Source organism: Tenrec ecaudatus, chromosome 1 (genome assembly GCF_050624435.1).
Source record: "Tenrec ecaudatus isolate mTenEca1 chromosome 1, mTenEca1.hap1, whole genome shotgun sequence".
In the NCBI taxonomy this organism is placed as follows: Eukaryota; Metazoa; Chordata; class Mammalia; order Afrosoricida; family Tenrecidae; genus Tenrec; species Tenrec ecaudatus.
Window position 1 is genome coordinate 69,760,846 of NC_134530.1, and position 19,393 is coordinate 69,780,238.

The 19,393-nt window shown below is 53.9% G+C and overlaps 2 protein-coding genes and 4 non-coding genes across 6 annotated transcripts; 5 read left to right on the top strand and 1 right to left on the bottom strand.

The window, feature by feature from the left end:
* Nucleotides 1-6,874: 6,874 nt before the first annotated feature.
* RPS8 (ribosomal protein S8) lies at nt 6,875-9,613 on the top strand. Its single transcript, XM_075555415.1, has 6 exons — nt 6,875-6,970; nt 7,373-7,479; nt 7,881-7,980; nt 8,627-8,802; nt 9,016-9,145; nt 9,463-9,613. Exons 1-6 carry the CDS (start codon nt 6,967-6,969, stop codon nt 9,570-9,572), a joined length of 627 nt encoding a protein of 208 aa, XP_075411530.1. The 5' UTR covers nt 6,875-6,966; the 3' UTR covers nt 9,573-9,613.
* On the top strand, nt 7,211-7,290 carry LOC142438393 (small nucleolar RNA SNORD55/SNORD39). Its single transcript, XR_012782772.1, has one exon. It is a non-coding gene; the product is annotated as a small nucleolar RNA SNORD55/SNORD39 (small nucleolar RNA).
* LOC142438412 (small nucleolar RNA SNORD46) lies at nt 7,700-7,803 on the top strand. Its single transcript, XR_012782789.1, has one exon. It is a non-coding gene; the product is annotated as a small nucleolar RNA SNORD46 (small nucleolar RNA).
* On the top strand, nt 8,852-8,919 carry LOC142438409 (small nucleolar RNA SNORD38). The gene has a single exon (XR_012782786.1). It is a non-coding gene; the product is annotated as a small nucleolar RNA SNORD38 (small nucleolar RNA).
* On the top strand, nt 9,276-9,345 carry LOC142438411 (small nucleolar RNA SNORD38). The gene has a single exon (XR_012782788.1). It is a non-coding gene; the product is annotated as a small nucleolar RNA SNORD38 (small nucleolar RNA).
* Nucleotides 9,614-11,896: 2,283 nt separating the features above from the next.
* BEST4 (bestrophin 4) lies at nt 11,897-15,320 on the bottom strand. Its single transcript, XM_075539601.1, has 9 exons — nt 15,169-15,320; nt 14,984-15,078; nt 14,149-14,382; nt 13,818-13,972; nt 13,218-13,295; nt 12,821-13,009; nt 12,523-12,603; nt 12,282-12,436; nt 11,897-12,170 (listed from the first exon to the last, which is right to left on the bottom strand). The coding sequence occupies exons 1-9, from the start codon at nt 15,318-15,320 to the stop codon at nt 11,897-11,899; spliced, it is 1,413 nt and encodes a 470-aa protein (XP_075395716.1).
* Nucleotides 15,321-19,393: the final 4,073 nt, after the last annotated feature.

Genomic DNA, 19,393 nt, shown 5'->3' on the forward strand with positions numbered 1-19,393 from the left:
AATAGCTTTATGAGATGTCTGCAGGGAGTTCCCTCTAAGCCCATCTCTAGAAGTGCAGTGTGGTGCTGTGCTATGGCCATCTGGGACGTTGGTGTCATACCGAAAAGAAGCCCTGTGCCCACTAGCAGCCACCGTCTGGGCCTTTCACATAGGTGCCAGCCCACGGTCTGGCCTGTGGTTCACCCAGGGCGGACCGTGCCAGTACTTCACTCCTTACGGCGAGCTAGGCGGGGCTGGTGGAAAATCCCATAATCTTCATTACATTTCCCCCCAAAACAATCATCTATCCAATTTTATTAATATCCCATTAACCTTGATTATTGGTGGATTGTTTATCGGTTCCCTATAGGCATGCCTGTGTTGTGCCCCAGTTGGCAGAGTAGGCTTTCTGACGGGGAAGGGTGGTGAATGTCCAGCACGTCCCACCAGCATGTGCTCACTTTGCCCGTTTCCCCATCATGCTAGTGCACACTCGGGGAGCCCTCGGGGCCCAGTACTAAATGACCAAGGGGTCAGCAGTTTGAATCCACAGGAAAGAGGACGCCTCGGAAACCCCAGGGAGCAGGTCTACCCTGTCCTGGGCGGCCACTAGGAGTCCAAATTGAACACCTGTGGGGAGCATGCACCCTATTATAATAGACTACCAGACCACGGTAACCATGCCCACTGCAACTGAGTCCACTCGGACTCCTAGCAGTGCTGTCGGGGGCGTGGGGCTGCCCCTTTAGGGCTCCAGTCACTGTGCCACCAGGAGGCCTCTACTACACTACCAAAGCCAAACAGCCAAACCCACTGCCCCGGAGTCGGGGAACAGACCGTCTCCTCGTTCTCCGGCAGAGCAGGGGGGATTTGAACCACTGAACTTACAGGAATCAGTCCAACGCCTACCCAGCAGTGTCACTGGGTGTTAGTCTGGGACGACTAGAGAAACAAACTCGTGTGTATAAGAGAGAGTTTTATATGAAGGGTAAGTGCACACTAAGAAAGCATCCCAACCCAGTGCTGCCCAAGCCCACAAGTCCAACATTAGTCCGTATGTCCGCCACTGATCCACAAAGTCCTCCTCCATCTCACAAAGAACACTCAGTGATGCCGACTGCAGGAGGAAAGCCGAGTCAGTGAGCTTGTAAGCATCTCAGCGCTGCAGGGGTCTCCACGCGGCTGCTCCAGCACCAGGGCTGCATTGGGGCAGGTCCATGTGGCTTCTCCTCAGGGATGTCTTGCAGGAAGTGAGCCTTGCCAGGTGAAGCAGGGAACTGGCTAACGCAGCTGCATCCTGATCTGACCATCAGAGAGCAAGAGAAACAAAAGGCGAGGCTTTCTCTCTCCACCCTTCAATCAATCCCATGTGAGCATTGGTTAGGTTGGCACAATAAACCGGTTTTCCCAGGCACGTGAAAGCTGTGTTGGTATAAACATAACTGTAATATGTACACCAAAAGCTCACTGCCAGAGTCTATTCTGTCTTGTGGCGACCTTACAGGGCAGAGGGAACCAAAACTCCCAGGCCACATTCGGCGCATTCTACTGGTCCCCAGCACCACCCAGAGTATCGCCGAGGCACTCCACCTTACTTGCATCAAATACGGCGTGGGCCTGTGCAGTGGGGCACCAAGTGTGACCACCCTGGCAAGGGTTGCCAGTTGAGAGCCAGCGGAGACATCCTTTCTGCCAGAGTGCGGGCGTCAGAAACACTGTCCTTCACGGTCCATTTCGTGCTGCGTGGTCCACATTCTTGTACTTTTTCTGGTGTTTTGATGTTCAAAATGGCCTCCAACCTACCAGGCCTTGAGGACAATGCTCCCAATTAGAGCAACCAGTCCACAGAGAGGACCACATGGCCGGCCCCACTAGGAGACATGACGCCCCTCACTGACTCATAGCCCTACAGGGGACAACAATGGAGACACAGTGTGGGAATTGCACCCAATATGATCCTGCCACACTGAGGCAAAACACTAAAGGGGTGCAACAGCAAGGGATTGGAGTGGCGAGGTCCCCAGGGAATGCTGAAGGTGGACTTTGGAGCCAGCATGGTGCCCCAACAGACTGGACTGGAAAACACTCCTAAAGGCCAACAAACAGTCCTTGAACTAACTACAAGCTTTTCTTTCTTGTGTTTTGTTTTTTGTCATTGGTTTGTTGTTGTTTTGTTGTATATTGTTGCTTGGTTTTGCTGTCTTGGTTTTGTGCATGTTATTATATCCGCAGGTCTGTTTAAATAGATAGGCTGGATGAACAATCTGGAGGAGAAAACAACGGGACCGATAGTTCTGGGGGGACATGAGAGAGGGGGAGGTGGGGGAAAGGTAGTGGTGTTAACAAACCCAGGGAGAAGGGAAGAAAAAGTGATCCAAATCGGTGGTGAGGAGGGTGTGGGAGGCCTGGTAGGGCAAGATCAAGGGTAATGTAACTAAGAGGAATTGCTAAAACCCTGGTGGGGACTGAGCATGACAGTGGGACAGGAGGAAAGTCAAAGGAACTAGAGGAAAGAGCTGGGAGGCAAAGGGCATTTATAGAGGTCTAGATAAAGACATGTACATATGCAGAGATATTTATATATGAGGATGAGGAAATAGATCTATGTGCATATATTTATAGGTTCAGTATTAAGGTAGCAGAAGGACATTGGGCCTCCACTCAAGTACTCCCTCAATGCAAGAATACTTTCTTCTATTAAATTGGCATTCTATGACGCTCACCTTCTCGACACAACCACTAAAGGTGAATAAGCAAATGTGGTGAAGAAAGCTGATGGTGCCCGGCTATCAAAAGATATAGCATCTGGGGTCTTAAAGGCTTGAAGGTGAACAAGCGGCAATCTAGCTCAGAAGCAACAAAGCCTACATGGAAAAAGCACACCAGCCTGTGCGATCACAAGGTGCCGAAGGGATCAGGTATCAGGCATCATCAGAACAAAAAAAATCTTACCATAGTGAATGAAGGGGGAAGTGCAGAGTGGAGACTCAAAGCCCATTTGTAGGCCACTGGACATCCCCTTACAGAAGGGTCTTGGGGAGGAGAGGAACCAGTCAGGTTGTGATGCAGCAATAATGAAAAATACAACTTTCCTCTAGCTCCTAAATGCTTCCTCTGTCCCACCCCCAGCATGATCCCAATTCTACCTTGCAAGTCTAGCTAGACCAGAGGATGTACACTGGTGCAGATAGGAACTGGAAACACAGGGAATCCAGGACGGATGATCCCTTCAGGACCAGTGGTGTGAGTGGCGATACTGGGAGGGTAGAAGGAGGGTGGGTTGGAAAGGGGAACTGATTATAAGAATATACATGTGACCTCCTCCCTGGGGGAAGGACAACAGAAAAGTGGGTGAAGGGAGACGTTGGACAGGGCAAGATATGACAAAATAATAATTTATAAATTATCATGGTTGATGAGAGAGGGGGAGCGGGGAGGGAGGGGAAAAATGAGGACCTGATGCCAGAGGCTTAAGTGCAGAGCAAATGTTTTGAGAATGATGAAGGCAATGAATGCACAAATGCAGTTTACACAACTGATGTATATATGGATTGTGATGAGTTGTATGAGACCCTAATAAAATGATTAAAAAGTTTAAAAATAAATAGCATCCAAGCGTAGTGTGAAAGTGCTCCCTCCCTGATGCTCCTAAGTGCAAGGACTCACAGAGCCAGAGCAAATAAATGTGTTAGGTTTGTTTAATTGAAGCATGATTTAGAATGCCATTGGCCATGAGTTCAGTGTTCATGAATCAACAATATATATTAAATAAAATCTCTTTAAACTGAAATACACCGAAAACAATTTACATATTGATCAACTGACGCAATAAATGTGACCAGAAGTTGGTAGGAACTTGACCTTTATTTCTCCCTAGGAGCAGTGTGAGGGGAACCAACCCCTAACAAATATGTAATCGCAGATCTGATCCGGTAGGCACAATTGTACAGCTATAATATATAAAGATTATAGTAAAGTCATGGAGGATAAGGGAGAGCATAGAAGAAAGGCGTCAGATGCATTTCAGGATAGCATGCTCACTTCAGCCCTTCTAGGTGGTTCACGTGGGTTGTGGGAGGAGGAGAGGGCAGGAGAGAGAGGGAGAGGGAGCAGGGAAGGAGGACAGCAGGAGAGGGGACATGGCTGGATAAAGAGGACAGCAGGAGAGAGAGTTTTTATTGTTTGGGGCTTTTCTAGGTAGCCATTAGTCCTGCATATTCTGAGCTACATGCATCACAAGGTGGGTGGTAATCACAGAAAAGTGTCTGAGCTCACAGGTGAGGAAACCTAATACCTGCATTGGGGGAAGACATGAGCGGGGATGGGTGCCTGACGCGAGGAGATAATCAGAGAATGTCTGCTCCTACAGGGAGACAGCACCAACCATGTGCTCACTTGAAGGCAGCATAGCTGTTTGGGGAGAATCTGCAGGAATGACACTGGTTAGCTTCCCACATCTTCTGTTTGAGTTATGCCAGGTTAGCAAATGAAGGTCCCCAGTCTTGCTTCATCCACATCATTAAGGTCAGCTCTACTTGGAGAGAATATTGGAAGTGACCTGTCAGAAGAGTAACCAAATCTGTCTTGGAGGAAGTACAGCGGAATGCTCCTAAGAAGTGAGGATGGTGACCCTTCGTCTCACATACTTTGGACACGTCATTCGGAGAGACCAGTTATTGGAAAAGGGTATTGCACTTGATAAAGTGGAGGGTCCTTGAAAAGGAGGAAGATCCTGAGGAACATGGATTGGCACAGTGGCTGCAACAATGGGCTCAAACACAACTGTAAGGATGGCCCAGGACTGGCCAGTGTTTTGTACACAGGGTGGCAATGGGTTGGCGCCAACTTGAGGACACCTGACCACACCCATATTGAGAAGGCAGCTCTTCCCTAGTTCTATTGGGAGTGTCTTCCTCCCTGAGGGGCCACCTTCTGGCCCTCTATCACATGAGGTTCTGCTGTTCCTCATAATGTTTTCAGGAGGTAATGTTTCAGAGGGGCTCTCTCTGCCTCTCGTCCTTAGTCTGTCTTAGTTTAAAACTCTGCTGCAGCCCGATTACCCTGAGTGGTCTTTGAAATACCAGGTAGCCTAGCTTCCAGCATGACAGCAACACACCAACCACCACAAGCTGACCAACGGGCAGATGAACAGTGACTTGCACCCTGATTGTGTACACACCCAGACTTGTAAGCAGATCCTCAAAGAGAGACGGCCACAGCAGTGTTTGTTGCAGCAATGTTCATAATAACAAAAAAATTTCACTAACCTAAGTGCTCATCAACAATGAACAGACCGGCAAACTGTGATACACACGACAAATACTGCTCTGCCAGCAGAAGAAATGAAGTGTTGATACAGTGAGGCTAGAGCTGGAAGACATGCTGCTGAGTGAAAGAAGCCAATCACTAAAGGACAGATAATCTGACTGACTTCACTTATACAAAAAGATAAGAAAAGGGAAATATAAAAATGTCAAAGTTTATTAGTAGTTAGTAGGGTCAGTGTAGAGAAGTGGGGCGGTGGAGGGTAGTGGTGAGGGAACTGCATGGATTATGGAATGGTGTGCTTACAGATTCTGGTAATTGTTGTCACATAAGGCTTAGACCTATACATTGAACAGGGAAAGGTTGTGTGATAGACATACAAGCTTGTGGGAAACTTCCATTCTTTTTAAATTTATTTTTCCATGAATTTCTCAAAACCTCCTATTTATAGCAAAAATACCTTTTATAACAAAAATGAAAAAGAGTAGGCACTGAAGCTGCTTGTGTCCAACCACTTTATGAGATTTGATTCCGTGGTTTGGGGGGTAGGGGTGTGGTTTCATGGGACATCCATACAGTCATTTGTTCTTAATTTCTATTAGCACTAGTGTACAGAGATACACAATTTTATCTACGCCCACTCTGTAATCCATGTGTCTGTCAGGTACAAGGGGTTGGGTTGATTCCAAGTTTAAGAATTTACAGGTGAGGGGTTAGTGAAGAGTTGAAGTTGAGAGAGCTGAAGACAGGTCATGCAGACAGGATCACTGGGTCTACATGGATAGATGAAGGAGACCGTGGGGTGGGGTGGTGTGTGTGTGAGAGAGAGAGGGAGGTGCAGAACAACTCCTGCCGTAATCTAGCATCAATCATCTCACTATTACTGTATGCCATGGGCTGGATTCCGGCTCACGGGGCTCTGGAGGGCTTCAGAGGCTATATGGAGAGCTTCAAGCTTTGCTGGCAGAGCGAATATGCAACTGGGCTGTAGTAATTTGAAAGCGCCAGCCACTCAAGAGAAAGGGCTTTCTACTCTCGTAAAGTTAGTCTCTCCGAAACTCGAAATGCGTTCGAGGGCGAGCAGATAACCTCATCGTTCCCCCAACAACAGCTGGTGCTCTGGCACCGTTCACCTTGTGGGTGGCAACCCAACGCTTAGCCCTTCGTTGACGGCCATGTGGAGGGAAAGAAGGTTTGTTCCTTGTCTTCTGGAGGGGAGCGGAGGGGCTGCTTTTACGTTCACGGGACGCACTACTTTGGAAAAGGACGGAGGTACTAATGGCACACGAAAGCCCGGAACAATACTCCTTCCTTGTACGGCGGACGCCGTGCTGGGGAAGGTTGACCATCCGAGACCCTCGTTTCCATCCTTTCCCACAGCACGCCTTTCTCGGCAGGAGGCCTTCTACCCACAGGCGCTTAAGTGAACACTTTAAAACGCAAATAAAAGCATTCTGTTGTGCCCTGAATCCCTCCACGTCGCAGGCGTCACCTACCCAGGCCTCGCCGGGGTCGACGGAGCGCGGCGGGGTGGCGGCGCCGCGAGGCGGGGGCGGGAAGGCCCGCGAAGCCCTGGAGGCGCGCGGCGCCCGGCGCGCTCGTTACGACTTCCGGTGCGACCGTCGTGAAGCGGCGCCCGGAAGTACGTCTGGGAGGCGGGGCTTCGTTTTACAAACTCGACCGTGAGGCTTTGCGGGTCCTCTTTCCAGCCAGCGCCGAGCGATGGGTGAGTTTCCCTTAGGGCTGCGGCCATGACACAGGGGTGAGTGCAATCCGCCGCCATCCTGCCACGGGCCAAGTTGGGAGTGCGGGCGCCCGGAGCCCCGGCTGCGAGCAGCCATGGGGCAGGGTGGCTCTCGCGTTTGGGCCGCTGAGCTGTGCTCCGGGGGCTGCAAGGGCGCCGGCCTGCCGGCGGCCCAACATGGCTGTCGCGGGGAGGGAGGGAGGGCGGGCCTGGCCGGCCGCACGTGCATGATGACACCTCGGTAATGCTGCAAGTCCCCGAGTGTACGGTGGGGAAGCCAACCTTGGAGAACTGAGTCTGCGGCCCGCCCGGCGCCAGGGTTGTGGGGCCTGTGAGGCACCGGCCGCGGGTCCCAGTGGCTTGAGCGTCTGCCCCCCCGTGTAGGCATCTCTCGGGACAACTGGCACAAGCGCCGCAAGACCGGGGGCAAGAGGAAGCCCTACCACAAGAAGCGGAAGTATGAGCTGGGGCGCCCGGCTGCCAACACGAAGGTGCGTGCGTGGGTCTCGGGCCGCAGACGCCGGCTCCCGCTGCTGCTGCCCGGCGTGGTCCGTGTAGGGCTCTGTAGTTGCTTAGAAGCGCCCTTTACCCTCCCGCCCTTCCCTTGGTTTCTAACACAGGGGAAAGCTCTGGAAAGTAGGATTTGATGGGTGCTGGGAGGAGGAAGTGGCGGTGGTCCTCGGCTGGAAGCAGTTTTCACTGTTGGGAGGTAACCAGAGTGATGAAGAAGTGACCTTAGGCGTGGTGGTGGCCGTATTGGCCACCTGAATGCCACTTGCCAGTGTTAGGACTTGTCATAGTTACACTGACGGTTGCCTCCGTCCAACCCAGGCCCCCTCCCGCGCCTCTGTCCCTCTGCTCCTCACCCTCGTCCTTGTCTCCTGCTTCCCAGATCGGCCCCCGCCGCATCCACACGGTTCGTGTGAGAGGAGGCAACAAGAAGTACAGGGCCCTGAGGCTGGACGTGGGGAACTTCTCCTGGGGCTCCGAGTGTGAGTACAGCCCTTCACCTCTTAAAAACCAGTGTCTTCGGCAAAAGCACTGGAGACAGCTGTTTTCGGGAGGACCTTGAGGTTTCCCCACCCTGATTTACTCTAGGCCGGTGGTTCTCCACCTTGCTAACGCCAAGACCCTCTAATAGTTACTCATGGGGGGAGGGGGAAATGAGAAGCTGATACCAAGGGCTCAAGTAGAAAGTAAATGTTTTGAGAATGATGAAGGCAACAAATGTGCTTGACACAATGGATGTATGTATGGAATGTGATTAGAGTTGTACGAGCCCGCGATAAAATGATTTTTTAAAGTTACCTGTGTTGTGGTGACCCCCCCCCAATAAAAACTTTTCATTGCTACTTCATAACTAATTTTGCTACTGTTCTGAATTGGGCAACCCCTGTGAAAGGGTCATTTGACAACCCCCCCCCCCTTCAAGGGGTCATGACCCACAGGTTGAGAACCTTTGGTGAGAGGCTGGGAAGAACTGATGGTGCCCTTTGGCTGAGTAAAGGGACGGCATCCCCATGGTTTCCCTCGCTACCAGGACCACTTGGGCAAAGCCTTCCAGAGCAGAAGCGCCTGCATAACGTTGGTGAGGGACCCGGCTTACAGGGTTTGATTCTGGCTTTCTCCTGTTGACAGGTTGTACCCGCAAAACCAGAATCATTGATGTTGTCTATAACGCATCCAACAATGAGCTGGTCCGGACCAAGACGCTGGTGAAGAACTGCATCGTGCTTGTTGACAGCACACCGTACCGACAGTGGTACGAGTCCCACTATGCACTGCCCCTGGGCCGGAAAAAGGGGGCTAAGCTGGTAAGTGTTTGGCAAGCTATCTCTGGGAGGTACAGCTTGGTTCTAGCCTTCTTGTGATGAAAACTCTGTCCAGTTCTGCTACTGAAGGGAGAGAGATGAGTCTTTAGTGCTGAGGAAGGCTGGGTTTGGGGTGTTCAGGGTTTGAGTTTCTCTTGGATATCCTTCCTTTCTTGGGGCTCCAACTAACTACTCAGCTGTATCCCTCTTATTCAGACTCCTGAAGAGGAAGAGATACTAAATAAGAAGCGGTCAAAGAAAATTCAGAAGAAATACGATGAACGGAAAAAGAACGCAAAAATCAGCAGTCTTCTGGAGGAGCAGTTCCAGCAGGGCAAGCTTCTCGGTGAGATGAGTGCTGCTGTGGGGGGTGTCTCAGTGGCTGGGGTGGGGGCAGAGTCTAGGCTAGAACTGGTCTGTCCAGGAGCTTTACCATGTGGGAAGGGGTCTGTACCCAGGGCGAAGGGACTGTGCTATCTCAATGATGAAACCTTTGTCCAGTTCTGCTACTGACTTGACTTGCTGATAACTTAGTATCTGAGGAGACAGTGGATTTCAGTTAATGCTTGCCCTTAAGTGACCTGCGCCGACATGGGCTTCTGAGGTGGTTAGGTGAGGCCACTCTTTGCCATTTTGTTAAGAACCATGCCCTTTCTCTTACAGCCTGTATTGCTTCAAGGCCAGGCCAGTGTGGCCGAGCAGACGGCTACGTGCTAGAGGGGAAGGAGCTGGAGTTTTACCTGAGGAAAATCAAAGCTCGAAAAGGGAAATAGATCTTCCCATCCTAGCACATGTATTAAAGGTGTTTATTCTATGTTTTGTTTTCCTATTTGAATATTTTGACTTTTTCTCTCTACTTGATTCTCCTTGTTGAACTAAAGGGATTGGATTGGGGGTTGGAACTTCTACCAACCAGCCTGACTCCATGAAGAAAAATATTCCGTTAATGTGGGTTCACAAATGAACTATAGATGACATGAAACATTGAAATTGTATTCCGATGTTACTTGTATTGATTACACGTTGTATACATGCATAGCATGATCCTGTGGATTACCAGCGACAACCTCCAAAGTCCTATTTAAACTGCTGTTTTATGAACTTAACACCCCCCCCATATTTGTGCTAAGTATGTGAATTTTTAAAACTTGATGCAATGAAATGTAGTTGATTGTAAAAAGTATAAAATCCATTTGGTTGGCAGACATTTGTAAGAAAGGAAGCTAGATCGATCTTTTATTGTACTTCCTTGACAACCTGAGTTGACCTTGGTCCATCTCGATAATTCATGTTTGCTGAGAGCTTTATGTTGGCTGCTAACTGAAAGGTTAGTGGGTCTAGCCTGCCAGACCTGGCATTCTGCTGGAAGATACATTTAAGTTGTAATTCACCTGTCAACCTATAGGACAGGGTAGGGTTGGCTCTATGAGTATTGGCAGTTCTGGGGAGAGGAAAACCTAGTCTGTCCTAGGAAGCACCTGGCAGCCCAACTATGCCACGAGGGTTCAAAGGAAAGGATGTGGGTGGGGGTGGCTTCTATTACTTGCTGCCGAGGAAATCAGGGTGCAAGTAAGGGTTGTGCGAGTGGAAGACTAGTGGCATGTCTTCATGACAGCAAAGCTATAGCACCTGGTCCTTGTCTGCTGGAGGGTTGTACTCACTGCCGTGGAGTCAGCACTCACTGGGCGCAAGCCCCTATTTACTGTAGGCCCAGGCTTCTCTCCAGGAGCTGCTATCTGGAATACAGCCCCACTTGTCACCAAACCACTCCCCCCCAGGGCTCCTGCTCTTCCACCTCCAGACTACGGGATTCATCTCTGAAAGTGCCTCCATGTTTTGTTCAGATTAACCTCAGACCATTAGTAGGTCTGGTCTTTGTACTTGCCCTTCACTAGCCAGTGAATCTTTAAAAGGATCCGTCCCCTTCTCTGCTTAGTGGCTTTATTGTAAATTGGCCTTCCATTTTATATTGGTGCCCATTTTCTCCCCGAAGCAAAACTTCCCTGTCAACACATAATTTTTTATTTAATAGTTCTCTTCTATATGGGATTTGTTAGATCTCCATGGTCACTAGGTTAGATCTCAGCTAGTTGATGAATGAGAGGAGGCTGCACATGCTGTTAGGTGCGTCGAGCCCCACCCACAGTGGCCCTAGCACAACTGAACTGCCTGGTCCTTTATCTTCCTTAGCAGACTGGAATCTTGATGGATCCCATGAAGCAATCTTGTGTTCTGCGGGGTCTTCACAGGAGCTCTTGTAACTTCATAACTGAGGTGTTCCCAGTACTGCAGCCCCCCGCCTCCCCCTCCTGAAGATGGACAGCCTGTGCCCCCCAGGCTGCCCTTTCTCTGGTTGGCTAGCAGAGTAGCATTCATTCCAAGATCTAGTGGGTGCTGAAACTTATCTTCACAACTGATTCTGATCAACCTCCAGGGCAGAATCCCGTTGCTGAATGCATGTCAACTACAAACTCAACCCCCCTAAGCTTCCTCTTGTCAAGTAGATCAATATAACCCAAACCCTGGCGCTGACTTGAGCTTACTACAGGCCTGAGCAGGATTGCCCCACCAAATTTCCAAGACTATTCTTCAGATGGAATTTTTTCCCCATGGGGTGAGCAGCTGGTATCTGAACCACGAAAATTTTGGTTAGCAGTCCAGAGCCTGACCATTGCCTCACCAGGGCTGCCGCCTGCTACGAGCAGCCCTGTTCAAAATTAGAGGTGGGTGAGATCCAGCCAGGATCATGGTGGGTCCTCCATGAAGACTTCTGTCCCATGTGGTTCTTATAGTGGCTTCCAAACCGGAAGCAGCAGCGTCACCTGGGAACGCATTAGAAATGCAAGTTCTTCAGGTGAGAAGTGGAGTGGTGTCAATCACTGTTACTTCCCCTAGTGATGCTTCAAGTTTGGGAACCACAGGCCAAGATCCACAAAGCCCCTCACAGCCAGGACATGGGCAGCGTGCCTGGGCGCAGATCTAGCTTCACCTTCGCTCTCACCAAACTGGACACTCCCAGCCCTGCTCAGGCTCTCGCGAAGGGCGGCGGGGCCTGGCCTTGGGGAGCAGGCAGGACCATGGGCCGGGCTCCCTCCGCTTACGGCTCCAAGGCCTCGTCCGCTGACTCCGCCTCCTCCTCCTCGATGCGGTCGGCGGCGGCCTCGGGGTCGCAGCTCTGCTCGTCCCGGAAGCGCACCAGATGGGGCGTGCGGGGGGCGCCTCGTACGCGGCTGAAGTTCCGGAGGCTGATGGCCGGGGAGGGCGCTCCCGCGCCGAGGAAACGGCTGAGCAGCGGGGTCTGCGCGCCGGGCCGCCGGGCCGCCCCGGGGGACGCCTCCACCTGCACGCTCTGCTCCGGGTCGTCGCTCATGCTGCGGGCGGGCGGGCGGGCGGGCTCAATGAGAAGGTGGGCGGGGGGCAAGGTGGGCGGGGCCCGGGCCGGGGGCTCCGCGGAGTGGGCGGGGGCTGCGCCGGCCACTCACCGCAGGTTGAAGGTGGAGCCCAGGAAGGAAGGGCGCAGCGTCTCGGCCGCCGTGGCTACCGTGTAGGGTGGCTGCGCCAAGTCCTCGTCCCAGTACGGGTCCTTCTCGGCAGGGGGCAGGTTCTGGTACATGTCGTCCACGGACAGCAGGGACACCTGGTCCAGCAGAAAAAGTGGGCAGCGGGCCACCAGAACCCCACTGCTCTCCGCACTGAGAGCTAGCTGGGAGAGGGCCCGCACACCTGCAGATTGCGATCGATGAGCTTGTTGGTCTCAAAGTCGTCATCATCTTCGCCAAAGGGGTTGATGATTTGTTCGGCCACCTGCAGGTTGCACAGCGGTGTTTTCTGGGCGCAGAGTCTCGCTCTGTCCCCAGGGTTGGGTTGGTACCGAATGAGTGCCCCGTGTCGAGTGCAGCATACTGCCCCATGACTGGACCAGTAGCCCCCTGTCTCCACCCAAGTACCCGCCTCTCACCTCTGAAGCCCCAGTGCCTGCTGCCCCCCCTGCTGCACAGAGATGCTGTGACAAAGCACCCACCTTAAGCCAGCCAGCATAGAAGAAGAACTGCAGCAGCGTGGTGAGGGGCACATACATGTCCAGGTCTCCCAGGGCCGGCGCTGGCTCCTGGCCTGACTCTGGGGGCTCCGCAGCACCTGCTTCTGGCTCCACAAACTGGCGGCCCACCAGGGAGAGCGCAAAGAAGGAGTACACAGCTATGGTGACGACCTGCAGAGGCAGAGACTAGGCTCAGGGCAGGGCGCAGGGGAGCAGAAAGAAGCGGCCCTCCTCTGACCAGTCCTTAAAATGGGTCACAGGCTACGGCGGCAGGGAGTGGGGGTGCGTGGCCATCTTGGTGGGGGTGTTTCCCAGGACGGGGCTGCCCCGGGGCAGGAACGCACAGAGCACAGGGGCTGAGGAGGGGAGAGGCGGGTACTTGGGTGTAGACGAGAGGGATGCTGATCCAGTCGTAGTGGAACAGCATGCTGCACTTGGCACGGTACTTGTTCAGCTCCTGGTGGAAGAGCAGGAAGATGTCAGTGGAGACGATGATGGCAGCATTTATACAAGGTCGCTGGATGTGACTGATTTATGGCTTGATATCATCTCTGTAAGAGCCCTCAATAAAATGATGGATTTTAAAAAGAGGTCAGTAGAGGATCGGGGAGAAGAGGAGGGCATAGAGGAGCTCAGATGGGCCTGCGTGGGCTCTCTGTGGTGATCTCCGGCTGAGGAGCCACAATGTCCCCATGGGAGTCTCTCAGCACTACTGACCTGTGTGACCTGGACACGTTTATTTGTTGTTGTTTTGTTTGTTTGTTTTCCCCTCCCCCCCTCAGTTTCCCCATCTGTGAAAGAGGCTGGGGATAATGGCACTTATCTCGACAGACAGCGTTGTGAAAAGCCACTTGAATTCACACAGGGACAGGGCCCCTGCAGCCCTTGGGACAGAGTGGGCGTCGTCTGAGTGTTAACCCCTAAATTCTCACTCCCTCTGGCCAAGCAGACGGGCCTGGTCCTAGGCTGACTGACTCACTTCCAGGAGCAGGCAGAGAGCGATGTCATCACGGATCCGCCCGTCCCTTCGAGCCTGGGCTGCCAGGTTGGTGAACCAGACACAGGGGACCCAGTACTTGTTGAAGTCGGATTTCAGGCTCTCAAACTTTTTTCTCTCTTCCTGGGACATGAAACCTGAAGGGTTAAGGTGGGCGCGGTAAAGACGGCTCCGCAGAGGCGCAGAGAGGCTGCAGCCACACCTTCCCTTTCACAGGTGCCTCCCAGGGGCCGGCCTTCTCCACGAGAGCCGCCCGCCCCGCCCCGGCCTCCCCTGCGCGGCACCTGCACGCGGCCCTGGGCCGGCGGCGCACCTGCGTCCACCACGTGGTCCATGGTGGGGAAGCGCTTGAGCACGCGGGTGCTGACGGAGCGCAGCACCAGCACGGACGCCAGGTTGGCGTAGCGCATGAGCGTGCGGCGCAGCAGGCGGCCGCGCTGGTCCACGCCGTGCACGCTGGCGGAGATGACGCACATCAGCTGGTCCGGCAGCGGGATGCTCGTGTACTGGGCCCACCAGCGGTTCACCACCAGGGTCACGTAGAAACCTGGTTGGCCGTCATGGATAGTGGGAGACAGGAAAGGAGAATGGAGGGAGGGCCTGCGGGTCAGCGAGTCCCAAAGAGCCTGGTCCAAGCAGGTGGAGTCCAGGGAGGACGTAACCGACTTCCTCAGGCAGAAAGGGAAGTGGTGTCAGGGTAATGGTTAACTCTGAGACCTGCTTCCCACTAGAGGAGGGTGGCAGGTGTCACCTCACAGCGCCCCGCTGGTGCCCAGGCAGAGTTGTGAGCCCTTCTGTGAAGAAAACCAAATGCAAACTCACTGGCATCGAATCCATGCACACTCATGGTGATCCCATAGGACAGGGTAGAACTGCCCCGTGGGTTTCCCAGACCGTCGCGAGTTACGGGGAATAGAAAGCCCCGAGTTTCTCCCTCGGAGCAGCTGGTGGCTTTGAGCTGTGGACCTTGGCAGGTCGAAGCCCAACGTGTGACCGCAGCCCCAACCGGGCTCCTCTGTGGACAAAGGCGTTGAGGAACCCCGGAGCTGCTGTGCCTGCTTCTCATCCACCTCTGGGCTGTGCCATTGGGGTTACTCGGCCTCTCGGAGCTGCCTACCCAACCAACCCGAAGATGAGGGCGGCCTTACCCAGCACGAAGGACAAGGGGATGAGGTCCGCAGAGCGGTTGCAGTACCGGGCCACCTGAGCATACACATGCTTTTGCGCCTGCGTCAGAAGCAGCCTGGGCGGGGCAGTGTGGGGCCCTGAGTTAAGAGAGGCGAGATGGGCAGCCCTGCCTCCCCTGCCGCCCAGCCCTGAGCCGCGTGCTCACCGGTAGGTGATGCTGAGCAGAGCGTACAGGGCGATGAAGAGGAGGAACTCCTTGTAGAGGAGCTTGTAGATGCTTCCCCTCCAGCGAAGGAGCAGCCCAGAGAAGCCACCAAAGCGGGCCTCTGCCACTTTGAGGGTGTATGAAACCGTCATGGCGCTGAGGGCCTGCGGCAGGAGGTCAGGACAGCTGTCCTCACGATTGTCCCTTTCCCTAGCTTGCCTTCCCACCCTCATACTTGGCTCCCCAGGCAATCTCTCTTCAACGTTGGTCAATACACCCCCTGCATCAGTGTTTGAGGAGGGGGACAAAGCACAGCTCCATCCTCCCCCACTTGTACATGAGTCAAGGGGCAGGGGGAGCTGAGGGCCATGTCCCCTCCTGTGTAGGAGGCATGCCAGGCTTCTCTTTCACCTGCCAGCCTCTGAACTGCCAAGGACGCAGACCCAACACCAGCCTGTGGGGCCTTGCTCTCAAAGCAGATTCATTAGCTGGTCTCCCAAGGCCCAGGGCACCCCCCCACTCTTCGCCCCCCATACCTGCCTACCTGTTCTGGGCCTTGACCGACGGGAGCTGCAGGAGAACTGGGCTCGCTTTCACCCCACACAGGCTTAAGTACCTCCTGGGTCCATAAAATTAGGCTGGACGGAAGCTGTCATTGATGGATTGAGGCTGTCACCCAGCTGCCCTGGTCCTGGGAACTGGGTGCGCCTCTGTCCCCTTGCAGGGCTGGGCTAGCCTTTGAGTGGTAGACTGCCGTGTGCACTGGCCCCACAGCTCATGGCATGGCCTTGAAGCCAAGATGACAGGAATTACTCTTGCAGTAATAGCAGCTGGTGGCCCCTGAGCTCTGGCTGAGTGGAAGACTGGTGCCAAGGGCACTGCAATGTCATTCCTCAGGGACTCCCCATCCAAGCACCTGAGGCAGGATCAGCTCCGTCGCACAGACAAGGCTGCAAGTGGCCGTCGTTTCCTTACCCACGCTGGGATAAGCTGGAGGCGAGATCAAAGGCAGAGATGGCGGATGTCAGAGAACACTAGTGGCCGAACTAGGCCCAGACCGGGGCTTAAGCTCCAGAACCAAGGTCCTGTGCACTGCCAGGCCTCTAGTCCAGTCTCTGGGACCCTAACCAACCCCTTTCCCAGGCCCATGCAATAGTGCTGACTCAACGTCCCAGATCTGTCCAGCGTCCTGATGGGTAGGGACGCCGGTTTCTCAGATGGCCACTTCCACCGCTGGACCTCAGTTTCTTCATCTGTCAGCCAGAGAAGAGAAGAGAGTTGCAGGAACAGCCTTAGAGTAGGAAGTGAATGGCCAGCCAGCACTGAGGTCCCGCTGTGACACTCTAGGAGTGGCACACCGTTGCCATTCTCAGGAAGGGCCTGCTGGACACTGGCATGGATCTTACCTGCAGCTGTTCCTGAAATGAGGAAGCCTCGCCAGGTGGTTAGAACAGGCGGAGGAGTCAGACAGTCTGGTTTGCTTTCCAGTTCTCTGCGGCCTTGTGTTAGGAAGACCTGGTAGCACAGAGCGTTAGGTACTGGGCTTCTTACTGCCAGGTTGTCCACTCCCGTAGAGACCTGCAGTCTCCGGAACATTACAGAGCAGTCTAGTCTGTCCTAGAGACGTGCTCTGAGATGGAATAGACTCAATGGCAGTGGGCTCAGGTGACCTTGTGCAAGTTCCCGAATTGGTCCTCGTTCTATCTCAGGGTCCTCCCTCGAGCTCATGGGAATATTCAAGAAATATTCAAATGCAAAACCAAAACCAAAGAAAAACCCAAACCCACTACCGTTGAGTGGATTCTGACTCATAGTGACTCTACAGGACAGAGGAGGGCTGCCCACTGGGGTTTCCCAGGCAGTCAGTCTTTCACTGAGCAGACAGCCTCATCTTTTCTCCTGAGGAGAGGGGGTGCTGGGCCATGTCCCAGATCTTCAGCCCAGTGCACTTTAACCAATGCACCAGCAGGACTCTGTGCAGAGCTTTGAAAAAACAAGTCTATTCCTCCCAGGTCCACCTGCAGGCCTTTCAGAGCCAGTCTGACACTCCCCCAGAGCAGCCCTTCTGAGACGAGATGGGAGGCTGAGACTGTCCTGTTCCCCACAGCCATTATCCATGCCGGACAGGGCCAAGCCCTAGCTCTGAGATCCCCCACCCTAGACCTCTCCTCCACCCCACCCCCCCACGCCTCCCAGTGCATCCTGGGCGGATTCCTGTTCAACCCCTCCACTCTCGGCTGCCTCTGCCTCCAGCTCCTCACCCTGATCATCCTTACCAGCCTCTGGGTTAGCTCATTTTCAGACCTCAAGGTCCAGCTCCAACGGGAGCATCTTCAGGAAGCCAGCCAGGACCTTCTCCTGACCACTCCGCAGAGCCCTCTGGCCTTCAGCTCTGAGACAGACAGCTCACCACTCACTGTGGGGTGGGGGTGGGGGGCGCCAAGGCAAGCGGGCCTTGGCTCCTTCAGGGGGGGGGTCTCCCCACCCCTGAGGACAGGTCTGGCTCTGATGACTCCCAGTAAAGTCCTTTTGTCTCTGTCTCTTCTCTTGTGTATGTGTGGGGTCTCTTTTAACCTAAAAGACATCTGGCTCCACTCCACCCTCCTCTTAGGGCAACATCTCCAGAAAGAGCAAGGGCTGAGAACCTACTCAGACCTTGACTAGAATTAGTCTCCTCCCAGTCCCAGACCAGGGCTCACCACAAGAAAGCAGGGCTCCGTGTGTGCATGTGTGTGTGCTGGGGGTCTGGGAGACCCAGCTCTGACTCGGGTCAGGAGCCAGCCCTCTGGGGCCTCCGCCTGCAATGCCCGGCAGTCCCCTCCCCATAGATCTGGTGTGCAGGGCTCCTGGGTCACTCTGCGTGGCTGTCCTTGTTCCTGGGAGACCAGGCCCAGAGCCCTTGCTGGCTCTCACAGCTCAATCTCCCCTAGGGTAACCCAGCTGTGTTTCATTCCCACCCCCACCCCCATCCCTCTTGTCTCCCTGTCACCAGCAGCTGGACTCCTGGGTTGTGAATTTCCCACAGAACTAAGGGTGCAGCTCCTCCCCAAGGAGGGGCAGGCCCCAGGGGGCCCCAGCCAGCCTCTCCCTCGTGAGTCACCTTATCTTGATTCCCAGCTGCTGTTAGTTCAAAAAAGGGAACAACTCAGCTTGTAAATCACCTGCTCCCGCCCTCCTGTCAGTCAGTGCTCCTCTCTCCACTACCCCACCCCTGCACGGAGAGTTGATCCTTCAATCCCACTCCCAAACATTATTAGCTTTGTGACTGTGAGCAAGTCATTTAACTTCTCTGCTGAATTTCCCCATGGGGGAAATCAGATTCCCCCAAAGGTCAGCAGCTCGAAACCTCCAGCCACTCTGTGGGAGAAAGATGAGACTCTCTATTTCTATAAAAAGTTACAGGGGCAGCCAGGGAGACCGCCCTGAGATGGTCGTTGCGACTACTGACAAAGGGGCCGTGTATAAAGTCCTCAGAGGAGTCCACCTCACTCCCTCACGCAGAACCCACAGTGTGGCAGTGAAACTGTGCACCAAGAGGGGGTTACAGTGGCTGGATTCGGCTGGGGGCGGGGGAGCAGACTGCCAGGCCTTTCTTCTGAAGGGGACCTGACCCTCTAGGGAGGCCATTCTGGAGTCCCTGTGAAGGGCTTCCAGAAGAGCCGCCGGCAAGCTCTAACCGTGACTGGAACCCTCGTCGTCCCTTGTCCGTCCCTCATCCTCTCTTCCCACAGAGGACCCTGGAGCTCTGTTCTCCCCACATCCTGCCTCCTCAGTCCCAACCTGGCCTGCCGTCTTTTCTTAAAAGACTCCTTCTTTGCCCTGAATTTCTTCCAAGAGATTCTGACTCTGGGCCACCAAAGGAGCAGGGGGTGTGGAACTCAGTGCAGAGCCCCAGGCCAGATAGCATCTGCTGGGAGGGAGGTTGTCTCCATTAGCTATGGCTGCTGTAACAAAGGTACCACAAGGGTGACTTCAACACACAGGACTGGAGTGTCTCACGGTGTAGGAGACGCGGTGTCTGAATGCAGGGCGCTGGCTTGGGGAAAGGAGGGTCTCTCGCTCTATTAGCTCGGGGATAAAGTCCTTGTCTGTTTTCAGGATCTGCTGAAGGTGTCCCTTGAAGTTCTCCTGGTCTCTTGGTGTCAAGCTACCCTTGGGTCTAGCACAGGTTCTCAGACCCCGATCCAAAGGATACACTCTACTCCAGGTTGGATTGCTTTTTATT